Source organism: Alexandromys fortis, unplaced genomic scaffold, assembly GCF_014885135.2.
Source record: "Alexandromys fortis isolate MF-2015 unplaced genomic scaffold, M_Fortis_MF-2015_v1.1 scaffold_76, whole genome shotgun sequence".
NCBI classification, from domain to species: domain Eukaryota; kingdom Metazoa; phylum Chordata; class Mammalia; order Rodentia; family Cricetidae; genus Alexandromys; species Alexandromys fortis.
In genome coordinates, this window is record NW_026067997.1 from 5,333,259 (window position 1) to 5,346,821 (window position 13,563).

The 13,563-nt window shown below is 35.1% G+C and overlaps 1 protein-coding gene across 7 annotated transcripts in view; it reads right to left on the reverse strand.

Annotated features, from left to right (window-relative positions):
• Adamts6 (ADAM metallopeptidase with thrombospondin type 1 motif 6) overlaps positions 1-13,563 on the reverse strand; it is a 216,220-nt gene that overhangs the window by 149,635 nt on the left and 53,022 nt on the right. For 6 of the 7 annotated variants that reach the window (XR_007595091.1, XM_050160420.1, XM_050160418.1 and 3 more), the window contains 2 exons: positions 9,153-9,196; positions 4,860-4,965 (listed from right to left, as the gene is read on the reverse strand). Coding sequence is in view for 6 of the 7 variants with exons in the window: in XM_050160420.1 (XP_050016377.1) it covers positions 4,860-4,965; positions 9,153-9,196 (150 nt within the window). In the remaining variant the exon portion in view is untranslated. The remainder of the gene's footprint in view (positions 1-4,859; positions 4,966-9,152; positions 9,197-13,563) is intronic. The other variant, XM_050160422.1, reaches the window with a different exon arrangement.

The window sequence follows — 13,563 nt, forward strand, 5'->3', positions numbered from 1 at the left end:
AGTATAGAAATACATATTTAAAGGGGAATGGAGAGGGGAAAGGGCTCAGTCTGAAAACTACTTGTTGCATAAACATTTAAAGCCAAATTCAGTCTCTAAGGATACTACATTTGTTAACACACGTGCAAGCCTAGCTTTGGGAAGTAGATACCTGAAACTCAGTAGCCAGCTGGCCTAGCCTACAGGGCCAGAAGAGACTTTGCCTCAAAAAGAAAGTAGGCAGTACTTGTGGAATGACATCCAAGTGTGTATGGACCTCTACATTCATGAGTGCATGTACATGCATGCACGTGCAAACAAACACACACACACATACACACAGGCACAAGTACACATGAATTCAGAAAGAGATGGAGAGTTGCTAGTGAAGATCTAGCCAAATAAAAACATTATCAAACAAACACCCATTTAAAATGGATATTATATCTATAAAAATACAAATTGGGCACAAAACGCATTCTCAACAAATCTTTGAAAAGTAGAAAATTATTCACACATTCTAGTCATTCAGTAAGAGGTCTTCTTAATAATTAATGATCAAAGATTCTCACTGTAAAGAATCTACATGTATCACCCTATGCCTTAAAATTCATTGCATTAAATGATAAAATTCACATGGCAGCACACACTGTCAGCTGGGAGGCAAAGGCACAGCACAGTCAGGTGGAAAATATACCTGATGCATTCTGAGAGCTGCCACTTTATTTCAGAAGGAAGTGCTCTAATTCAGTTTCTTGTTCCCTTTGAGGGATTTTTTACAAAGTGTTAAGGATCAAATATGGAATCAAAAGCCTTTTGCATGCTTGTCATTTCTCTACCACTAAGCTATCTCTCCAGACTGAGTTTATTTTAATGATAGCATGACTTCTACCAGATTAGATCTGCTGAGTTACTGAAAGCTAAGCACTATAATCTTAGGAGTAAGTAAAGGGATCTTCATGAAACAGAATTTCCCTGAAAAAGTAATAATCCAACTAATACACACATTAAATGGTGACAGGTAAAGGTGTCTTCTTCTCAGTCCAGGGAAAGAGAGAGGAAACGACAGCAACATAATAACCATCTGGGCATGAGAAAACAGATAGTTGTTTGTTTGGGTTTTGTTCTGTTCTTCCTGTCAAATGACATATTTGAATGAACCTATTCTAGCTCTCAATCTTAAGGATTTTATGAGATTTCCATACTCCATCTAAAACACACTTTCAAACAAGAATTAAGTGTTAAAGAACATTATTCTAAGGTAAGTGAGAATAGTCTATAGTCTCACAATTATTTTATGTAAAGTATAGGACTTTTTAAAAGTACTAAAACAAAATCCAAACAAACAAATACAATCTAGAAAGCTTGAGAGGTAGTGAAATGTTAATAAATGATAGGAAGGAAGATAAATCTTTACCTGAGCTATTTAAACTTAAAAGGGGGGCATAGAGAGATGGCAAGCAACAAAGAGCATTTGTTCTAGCATAGGACCAGGGTTTGCTTCCTAGCACCAACATAGTGGCTCACAACCATCTGAAACTGCAGTTCCAGGGGATCCAATGGCCTCCTCTGACACCCACTGACAGTATATACACACATAGTACACACACATATATGCAGGTCAAAATAGTCAGATACAATAAAGAAAGAATTGAAAACAACAAAAACAAGATAAATACAAAAAGGAGTGAAAGCGCAGGTGTTGGCACTGACATATGGCGAACTGGTGACTGCAAGAGCTGACAGCGCGTTTATAAAACATTATTCATCCGTTACTTGGTATCTATCTTTTAACATTATTGACTCTAGCAGAGCCTACTCACTTTGGTATGGAGACAGACATGGTGGTATACACTTTATTTAGGAGCAGAGGCAGGCAGATCTCTGAGTTCCAGGCTAGCCAAACCTGAATTGTAAGACTCAACCAACCAGCCAAAAAAACAAACAAAAATTTGTTAGGTTGCATAAGACAACGACCATCATTAATGAGCCAGATTTTTGAGTGAGTTAAAGATGAACTGCCTGGTTAGAAGTGCTTTTTCCTTTGTTCTCTGCTTTTCGTTGCAATAGAAACTGGAATGCCAATATTTTTTAAGACCTCATTAAAAGCGTAGCAGTGACTATTTCTGTCTGAATCCAGTCAGGATTAAAACTTGATGGTTACTTGAATTTATAACCAAATCAACTCCAGTTTTAAAAAAGCTAGGAAGACAACAAAATGACTAAAATTTAATAAGAACTTAATTTTAACAAAAAGAGAACGAGTGGACGGGAGGAAAGGAGAGAGAGAGGAAAGAACTTAGGAATGAAGGAAGGAAAGAAGGGAGAAAGAATCCTGAACTATGGGTTTTCCTCAAGAATTACCTCTGGAGCACAAATATTGATTTTTATTTTTGTTCATTTTTAATCCATTTCACCATTTTAAAAAAGTATATGATTGATTAAAAATTAATTACTTAAAAACTCATATAAACATGAGTTTTAAACAAACTGTTGTCTCAACTAAAACTACTTATTTTTCATTTTTTCTCCTCACTTTTTTAAATTTTATTTTTTAAAAAAGAAAACAAACCATCTTTTGTTCATTTTACATGCCAATCCTAGTTACCACTCCCTCCCCTCTTCCCATTTCCCCCACTTTCCCCTTCCCCACCCCCCATCCACTCCGCAGAGAGGGCAAGGCACATCTTCAACAAATGATGCAGGCATAACTGGATGACAACATGTAGAAGAATGAAAATAGATCCATATCTATTCCCACGCACAAAACTCGAGTCCAAATAGATTAAGGACCTCAATATAAATCCAACCACACTGAACCTGATAGCCTTCAATGCATGGGCACAGGAAATCACTTCCTATATATAACACCAGTAGCACAGACACTGAAAGCAACAATAAATAAATTGGACGTCCTGAAACTGAAAAGCTTTTGTAAAGCAAGAACACAGTCAATAAGACAAAAAGGCAGTCTACGAATAGGAAAAGATCTTCACCAATCACACATCAGAGGAGTGATAACCAAAATATATAATGAACTCAAGAAATTAGACATTAAAATTCCAAATAATACAATTAAAAATGGGGTATAAATCTAAACAGAAAATTCTCAACAGAAGAATCTCAAACAGCTGAAAGACACTTAAGGAAATGTTCAACATCCTTAGCCATCAAGAAAATGCAAATCAAAATAACTCTTAGATACCATCTCACACCAGTCAGAATGGCTAAGATCAAAAATACCAATAATAGCTTATGCTAGCTAGAGAAGATGTGGAGTAAAGAAAACACTCCTTCATTGCAAACTTGTACAACCACTTTGGAAATCAGTATGGAGGAATCTCGGAAAATTGGGAATCAACCTACCTTAGGACCCAGCAATACTACTCTTGGGCATATACCCAAAGGATATACAATCATACTACAAGGACATTGTTCAACTATGTTCATAGCAGCATTATTTGTTATGTCCAGAACCTGGAAAAAACCTAGAGATGCCCCTTAACTAAAGAATGGATAAAGAAAATGTGGTACATTTACATAATGGAGTACTACTCATCATTAAAAACAATGATGTCTTGAAAACTGCATGCAAATGGATGGAACTAGAAAAAAAATCCCGAGTGAGGTAATCCAGACCCAGAAAGATGAATATAATATGTACTCACTTATAAGTGGATACTAGCTGTAAAGCAAAGGATAACAAGCCTATAGTCCATAACCCTAGAGAAGCTAAGTAACAAGGTGAACACTAAAAGAAACATATAGATCCCCCTGAGAAGAGGAAATAGACAAGATCTCCATATTTTCCCATTTTTAATGTAGTAGATACAACTAGCCCGTTGCTAAATGTTAATAACTTCTGTTTTAGGGGAAAGCGGGAGGCGGTGGCTCAAGAGCTAAGCCCGTCAGTAAACACAGACTCTGGTTTCATTTCACCTGTACTAGAGCATTACTTCGAACCATATTAAACACTAAGGACAAGCCATCTTCCAGTCTTCAGAACACAAACATCTAAAATACAGGAAACTATTGTCAAAACTCTCCTTTCTCATGAACAGACTTTTACATTTACTTTTGTCTGTTCTTTTAAATAATGAGGTTACTGCCATTGAAGGTTGGTTGAAAGTATAGTTTTAAATATTGGCATTGATTTATTTGAAATAAATATTAAAAACTTAAGGTCCTTCTTAAAATCAAAGATGAACTCTTACAAGTTTTTGGTGACATGTGAGTTCACCTGACAATACAAGTTTCATATCAATGGCTATGTACACAGGCCTAGAGAAGGCACGCTTCCTACTTCATGAAGGTAAAGCAAATGTTCATTTTAAGGAAGTAGTGTCAATAGTGTAAATAAATACATGTTTCCAGAAATGGTGGCTCATTCTTGTCACTCCAACACTCAGAAGGCTGAGAGAGGAGGATTACCATGCATTGCAGGGCAGCCTGTCTAAATCAATGTCAGCCTGGACTACAGAACAAGACTCTGTTCTGAAAAAAAAAATTCTCAAGAAACAATAACAAATATAAAAAAAAACATGTGAAACAAACAAGCATAAGACAAAACACATAAATTACCATTTAAGGAAAAGAAAGAATGCTTACACAATGGGATTTTATAAGGACCTAGGTGTTGAGAAGACAGCTAAAACTCACTGTTTAAATGCCCATAGCAACATTCAAGTATGATATGTTTGTCTATTTAACAAGTCTCCAGTTCTTATGAAGATTTATTTACCCCAGATGATAACAGTCTCTATTGAAAGCTGTCAAAAGGGCTGTAAAAAAGAATTGATTCAGGTTTTCTACACAGTAGTTACAAGTAATTTCAAGAGTGAAGTTCTACACTTTATTTTGATTTTCTTAAATGCACTCACTTGTGACCAATCTCATGTGCAATGGTAAAAGCTGAACCCAGGCCAATGTCTTCATTAATGCTGCAGCTCCTTTCAGGCTCACACATTCCAGCCACAGAGGCTAAGCCTGAATAAACAGAAAAAGACACAAAGGGTCAAGCCAAGGTGTTTCAGCCTTTAAAAGCCTATACTTCTAAATGCCTAGATTCTTTTTAATAACCTTCATGCACAGAAGGAGCAGTTGGCAAAAGGTTAACTTTCTAGTCATTTGCAAAATCACTGGGGGGAATTTCACTTTGCCGGCTAGACATTAATATTTTTTGAACTACAGTCAGTGCTGGAAAATGTCTAGACTAGGGGTTAGATTTATAAATTTTACTTCTGGTAACTTGGGACCACCTAGTAACTTGAGCCAGAAAAGGGAATTCAAGAAAGCATTTCTATTTTAATATTCTTCAGGCTGTAGAAAGCAAAATATATCCACATTATTTTTCTAAAGAGATCTGTTTAAGTTGAGTGGGTTCATAAAAATATACAAGCAACTTTTTAGTTAACAAAAAGGGAATCCCAAATGGTTTTATAAGTGACATTTTTATTTTTACAAAAATAGATGGTTCAAAACAGGGGGAAAAACTATGAAGGATGAAACTATGAAACTTTTGTACTTTTTTAATCTTCCATAATTAGTCCTGATAGCAGCAGTATATATGTATATATATGTATATATATATGTATGTATATATATATATTTGTGCATTCAGTGTTTTCTTCTATCCAATCCCCCTTCAGTGCTTTAGAGTTCTTACTTGCAAAGCAAAACCATGGTGTTAATTCGCTGATTTCTTGTGAAATGTTACGTTACTTGAGCTATTTCCCCTTGGAAGCTTTAGTATTTACTTCCAAATGAATACCATGCTCTATGGATTATGCTCTATGAATTAGTATAGAATTTGAAATCAGCACTTAGAAAAAAGAATTGTGTGAGAAATGAAAAATGTCATCTGTTATGAGGAAGCAGATGCCAAATAACCCGGGAAGAGAATAATCATTACTGATGCTGAGGGAAAAGCAATGAGGATATTTTCTGTGCTCTTTTACCATGTTACTGCAGTGTTAGGAACTACCTTCCTTGCAAGGTTACCTCAACTCAATTCAAAGGACATTTACTGAGAGAAACAGGCAATGATCTGCAATGGGTGCAATTTCCTAGTGGCACTAACAGGGAACAGTCAACACTATTCAATTCCTATTTTCTACCAGGGAAGCTCTAGAAACTATGTTTCCCTGTTCTTTCTGATGTAAGTATTAAGATAACAGCCACACTATAACAAAGTTAAGGTGAGTGTTGGATTTGCTAATACAGCTTTGTCTACTATTTTACAAGGGATGAACAGAAGTTAGAAAGGGGGTTATTTCTGCCTCAGAGTTGTCATAAGCACTGGTGACACCACTGTGCTGAACTCCCATTCCACCTAAAGACATTGGGACCTGAAAAGAAGACAATAAAAAGGACCACTTGGGCAAAAATATATTCATGCTTTGTCTAACAAAAAATATCTTACAAATGTTACTTCTACTTAAAGAACACACACACACACACCAAACAGAATGAAAACACTACTTGGCCTAAACTATTAAGTTCAATATGGAAGAACATATGGGAAGAAAAAGATAACAAAGAACACTATTTTGTAATACTGTTACTTTTATGAGTTACTTTTACAGGATTACCACTAACAATTATTGACAAAGTAATATTTCCATAAACTACCCTTTTGTTTTTCTAAAGGTGGTGGTGCTGAATTGGGATGTATTTTGTTTGTTTGTTTTTTATTTGCATTGTTGTTGGTTTTTCTTTTAGTATGTGCTCTATGACTGTATTTTGAATTAAGAATCCACACCGATTCCCCAGTGCAGTTATAAGGACATATTTACTTGAAATCTGACATAAACTGTTAACAAACTAAAGGACAACTACAGAAAGGATTTATTTGGAGAGGAACTATTGATTTTTGAAAAATAATAAAGGTAAATCTTAACATAAGAATAAACACTAGCATGTTTTACATTACCTTCCACCATTTTCCAGTTTCCTAACAACTGCTGCTGTCAAAATTCCTATGTGTGATAGTGTTGATCAGGGTGTCATGCCTGTTCGGGTCATTTAGGTTTCCTCAGTTTGATGGTCAGGTTTCACCCTTAATCCTAATTACCCTTATAATTCAATTGGCCATTAGAGTTATTAATCAAGAGATTATCAAAAAAATCCACCTCACCATAAATATCAACACAAAAGATACTAAAATTGGTTATTGTTTGATTTGAAAATGATATTTCCCACACATAAAAGTCAATACATGTGTCTATATATGCATTTTATTCAGTTTTCAAAAATAATAACTTTAATTTACAAATAATTGAACTTAAAATTACATTCATATGTACCTAGCAATTCATTTATTTACTGTAGAAACAAATGAATTATTAAAGTTACAATATATAATTTAAAAAATGAACTAGACAGTAAACTATATCATATCATTAGTAATGACAATGGAAGTACTAAGTAGTCCATATTACTCATGTCAGAATAAAAAGCCCGTCAATGTAGATAGTATGCCTTCAAAGAACAGAATGAAAATATATATACTCATTTGCTTATATCATATATGCTTGGAAATATAAGCTCCAGCTTATATGTATACCTGTTTTGAGGCTCTAAAGTAGATAAAACACTTAAAAGATATCTATAGAATTTGAACAATAAATAAACCAATTAAATAAAACACTGCAGGCAATTCTATATCAAATAATAATGCCTGTTCCTTGGTTATAGTATTAATTTTCAAAGCAATTAGATTTTTTCTTAATTGATTTTAGCAAAATCACTTTAGCAAAAGGGCAGATAGTACTTCTACAGCATAAATAATGAAATTGAGAAACAAGAGGGTTTAAAAGACTATAAAACATAAGAAACACACTGAAACTGTCAACGCTAGTGTGAATGTCAGGTTGCTCTTAAAACACTACAAAGAAAATCCCAGCATGAGTTAGTTCAGCAAAGAGAGTTCTTTCTGTGATAGGCATTTAACTACAATTTTTTCCATGGTTAATACTAGGCATTGGCTAATAAGCATTTCTCCTCTAGTCATAAATCTTGAGGAACACAGGACAGGAGAAACAGTGCAAAAATGATCAAGAGAAATTCCAGTCTTTAAAAGGATGTTTCACTGAACCACCAGGAAGTTGGAAACACTTTTTCCCCTAAGTCTACTTTAATTGGATATTCCCAAATGCTTAGGATATTCACAGAAATTGACTTATTCATTTACAGATAAGAAAACCGAGACATGACATATAGAAGTCAAAAAAAAAAAAAACACTCTCTTACTTTAGCTTATGAGTCTGTAAAAAGTTTTCATGACACTAAAAATTGTCATGAGGGAAAAAATTTACCTTAAAAATAGTATTAGTTGCTTGATTATTTGGCCTACTGGGAAGCTGCATATTAATCCATTTGTGTTTGCACTTACCTTTCAATCAATATGAAATAATGTTTTGTAACAAAATAAACTTTTTTTAAAAAAATTCAAGGTAATTACTGAAATGTTTTTCAAAAAGCAAAAGAAAATTCCTCAGTCTTTCTCCACCTCTGGCTATATTCTTTTACGAAATTCTTTGGTAATTGGACTAACTTTTTTTGTTTGTTTGTTTTGTGTTTTTTTTTTTTTTTTTCGAGACAGGGTTTCTCTGTAGCTTTGGTGCCTGTCCTGGAACTAGCTCTTGAAGACCACACTGGACTCAAACTCATAGAGATCCGCCTGCCTCTGCCTCCCGAGTGATGGGATTAAAGGTATGCACCACCACCACCCAGCTGGACTAACATTTTTTAAAATACCGAAGTTCATGGAAGATAAAACATACCAAAAGAAGTATAATTCCTTATGCCTCTATTTTAGTATCTCAATTTGTTTGTTTTCTTTCCTTCAAGTCTTGATAACAATAAGCTTTCATTTGTCTCAAACATCCTAGTTTTGAGTTTGTTTTTTGATTTTGTTTTACAAAATGTATTAGAAAGACAGAAAATATGAAAATGACTTGTAGCTTTAATTTGTAATTACTATCAACTTTTAAATAACCTTCTAAGTGTTTTCAAGCAAATTACATATGCAAGAAAGGTTATGTTTAAAAATTTTAGGGGCAAGGTCCCATGTAACAAAAAGAAAATTAACCCAATTATTAATAATTAAGAGTATCATCATTTCCTGAAAAAGACATCTAAACTATCCTTTACTCAAACAAAACAAAACTTACCCAATGTTCCACAGGGCTTATTTTTATAAGTGCAGATATCATATCTATGGAGGAGAAAAAAAAGATAAATTTTGTAGAATATTTGTATATTCCTTGCATTTCTTTTTTGGAGTTCTGGTTGTTCAGATCAAAATGGAAGAAATTATGAGCAGCCAGCTGGAGTACTGGATGACCAGTCCTATGGGTAAGGCAGACTGCACACACTCACAGTTCTACCTACAAATGAGTAGGATTCCTTCCAGCAAAAAAAAAAAAAAAAAAAAGAATTCTATTAAACTATCACATTATTTTCCATAGCTCATCTACAGGCTGCTACTGCTTCTCCCTCACTGAGTGAGTTTTATTATTAATAATAATCTCTTTGATCCTGCTAGACTGCTAGAGTACTTTCTTGCTATAGCCACAGACTATATGTCTCTAGCACTATTTGAAGTTCTTTCAACACTACACAGCTACTTGTCTTTAAAAAAAAGACAGTGTAATACATCAACAGGAAATAAATCAATGTTATATTTTATTCCTAATTGTACAGTAGAATTTACATGGTGAAAATACAAAAATTTTAAATGGCTTAAACTGATAAATAAATTCTGAATAGAATGTTTTCTTAATGTTATACTCTACTGCTAGGCTGCATCAGAACTTGATAGAAAAGATATTAAAGAAATGCTACAAGTTTTAAAATACATTAAATTGGAGATGTTAAGTCAAAATTGATATGTTTATCTTACTTTATTATTATCCCTTAGAATCCTGTTTTCTTTCTAATGAGAGACAGAAAGGGATTGGATCTGGATGGGAGAGGCAGAGAGCAACTTGGAGGAGTAGGGAGAGAGAAACTATAATCAGGAAATATAATGTAAGAAAAAAACTACTTCAATAAAAGGGGGAAAAGTACCAGAGAGTATATACTGAATGTTATAATCAATTTATCTTGTGATCACTATGTTACATATTATAATATATAGACATAATTCATCCTATAAATATTCAAGTTTCTTTAAACAAAGTCATTTCATGAGTTATACATATATATATATATATATATATATATATATATATATATACTGTATCTTTATTTACTTCCAAATCCCGAAGTACCATTCACACCTTTGCTAAAACTGAGCTGCCTAAGAATGCATTTCAACTGTAATCCACCAGTTTTCCATTTCTTTATTCTTCTACAATGACTCTGATTCTACTTTCAAAGAAGAAAGCATACTTTCGTCACACATGCCTAATTTTGTTAAGATGCATTGACTACAGATATCTCCAGAACATAAAACAAAGGGGTAATTCAAGAAAGAATTGACGCTAGGAAACACAGTAATAGCTAAGCAAGGAAAACTGGAGGGAAAAAAAAAATCTTTATTTCATCCTGGGAAGGCTCTGAAACTTTCTGAGTCTCTTCCTGTTACAAGTTAATCTAAATATCTCACAATTTTGGAATTCAGAAATGGAATATTTTCATAGAAAGTATTAATATGTTAAAATAAAGTCATGCTAGTAACTGACAGACAGTTTATGCCATAAGAAAGAATGTAGCAATGATGACCAATTCAAACAATTAGATTATGAGGTCAACACTTTCCTAATTGGATGAGCAGAGATACATATTAAATTAAATTTCATTTAGGAGTCAGTTAACAAAAAAATTAAATGATGTGTAACTGTGCATTTTAAATTTCATATATAAAATACTTATACTTTTAAGTCACTAAAGAGACAGTATCAATGTTATATATTGCTTATATACTTTAACGAATATTGTCAAAACTTTCAAGTTTCAGATATACCTCATACTGGGGAAAACACACATGCACTGGCATACATGTGCATGCACTACCATGAATGCACACACACACACACACACACACACACGCTCACATGTAAATGTGTGTGCGCGAGCACACACACATAAAATTTATGTACTATCTTGCTTCAGTAGGACCTGGGGAAAAAATAACAGACTAAAGAAAGAGTGTACTTTTTTGACTCTCAGGATCCTTTAAACAAATCAATATAAATCCTAACTAACATGATGCAGCAGGAGCCCTGAACTGCAATTAGAAAAGGTCCTTTAAGAGCTTGGAGGAGAGCTTGGTCACTAAAGTGCTTGTCAGGCAAGCATGAGGACTTGAGTTTAAATACTGAGTACCTATGCCAAAAGTCACTGAAGGGAAGCAGAGGCAGAAGCACAAGGAGCTGAATTTGATTCCCAGAACCCAGGTAGCACTGGTGAGGAGAGAACAAGCAAATTGCTGGGCCTTACTGACCAGCCAGCCTGGTCCACTTGGTGATTTCAGGCCTGTGAGAGACCCTGCCTCAAAGATAGGGTGGATAGTGCTTGAGGCTATTCTCTGGGCTCCACATGAAAACATCACCACACATACCTATGTGCACCCAGGCACATGTGAACACACAAAAAATAACAAACATGATCATTAGATAATCCATATGTGCTGCATAGTTTTATGTCAACTTGGCATAAGCTAAAGTCATCTGAGAAGAAATCTTATGTCTCCATAAGATCAGGCGGTAGGCAAGCCTGTAGAGAATTTTCTTAATTAATGGGTCAGGGCCAAGCTATTGTGGGTGGTGCCATCCTTGGGCAGGAATCCTGGGTTCTATAAGAAAGCAGGCTGACCAAGTCATGAGGAGGAAGCCAATAAACAGCACTGCCCCATGGCCTCTGCATCAGCTCCTGCCTCCAGGTACTTGCCCTGTTTGAGTTCCTGTCCTGGCTTCTTCAATGATGGACTACAGTGTTGAAGTGTAAGTCAAATGAACCCTTTTCTCCACAAGTTGCTTTTGCATCATGATATTTCATGGAAATAATAGAAACCTTAACTAAAGTGGGGTGTGGTGGCTATAATCCCAGCACTTCAAAGGCAGAGGGAGGTGGGTCTCTGTTAAAGGCCAGCCTGATCTACAGAGCAAGTTCCAGGACAGCCAGTACTACACAGAGAAAACCTGTCTTGAGAGACCAATATAAAGAAAGGAAGAAAGAAAGAAAGAAAGAAAGAAAGAAAGAAAGAAAGAAAGAAAGAAAGAAAGAAAGAAAGAAAGAAAGAAAAAAGAAAAAAGCCTAGGATGCCATACAAACCCTAGTGCTTGTACAAAATCAAAGTTCTAGTTTGGAGGTAAGTAACGCATTTGGGTAAGGAATTCATTTGTTACCATTCTTTCACCCCAATTCATGAGGATAAACTGACTGAGCAAAATAAAAAGATATATGGATGAGTATCTGTGATTGTGACATTGGCACATTTCTGTTACGAATATTTTTGACTATTAATTTTTGTCCGCACAAGTATCAGAAGGAACTGACATCTGACAATGTTGTATTTTGAGGTTTGTGAAATACAGCACTGCTTTACAATGACAAAAACAACCACACTGTAAAACCCAATGTTTGTACCCATGTGTCTGGACTGCTCTCAGCCTCGGCCACAGACACTGCCTTTTACAATGAACAGCAGCCAATGGAAAGATGTGTACCTGGTTCAAGTACTTAGAAAAGGAGAATGGCGGCTCAGCCCTAAATGGGACATCACCACTACCAACCAAGGCTCAGGAAACATGACAAAAGAAAAGGCAGAAAGAATATAAGAAATGGAGGATGAGGAACGGTGCTGTGAAATGTTTTTCCAAACATGGCAATGCTATTGTGAGCATGAACTCTCTAAGTCATGTACAACTGCCTCGTGTACATTATTAGTTGTCTAAGTCATTATGTGTATGGGACAGGGAATGTATGTGCTTCTGTGTTCACAGCTCCTGGAGCTGGTGTTACAAAGAGTTGTGAGACATCTGATGTGGGAACTGGAAATTAAACCCTGCTTCTCTGGAAAAGCAGTATGAGCTCGTAGCCACAGAGCCTCGTCTTTCCAGCACCACTCATGGCTTGCTTGTTAGTTCTGTATATGCCACTCTGCTACTAAAAAATCAAATTCTATCTAAAAATATAAACAATGTACTTTAGAATTCAAGAAATAATCTTGTTTCAGTTTATCTTTTTAGGATTATTTATTACTCCCCAAACTTATGTCTACTTCTACCAAATATACTCACTATCCAGTCACCACAATCTAAAAAGATTTTGTATTCCCTTATATCCACAAACAGTTCACACTGACCTGAACAGAGGATTCTCAACAGAAGAAATTCAAATGGCTAAAAGACACTTAAGGTTATACTCAACCTCCTTAGCGATCAGGGAAATGCAAATCAAAACAACTTTGAGATATCATCTTAAACCTGTCAGAATGGCTAAAATCAAAAACACCAATGATATCCTTTGCTGGAGAGGATGTGGAGAAAGGGGTACCCTCATCCATTGCTGGTGGGAATGCAAACTTGTGCAACCACTTTGGAAAGCAGTGTGGCGGTTTCTCAGGAAATTCGGGAT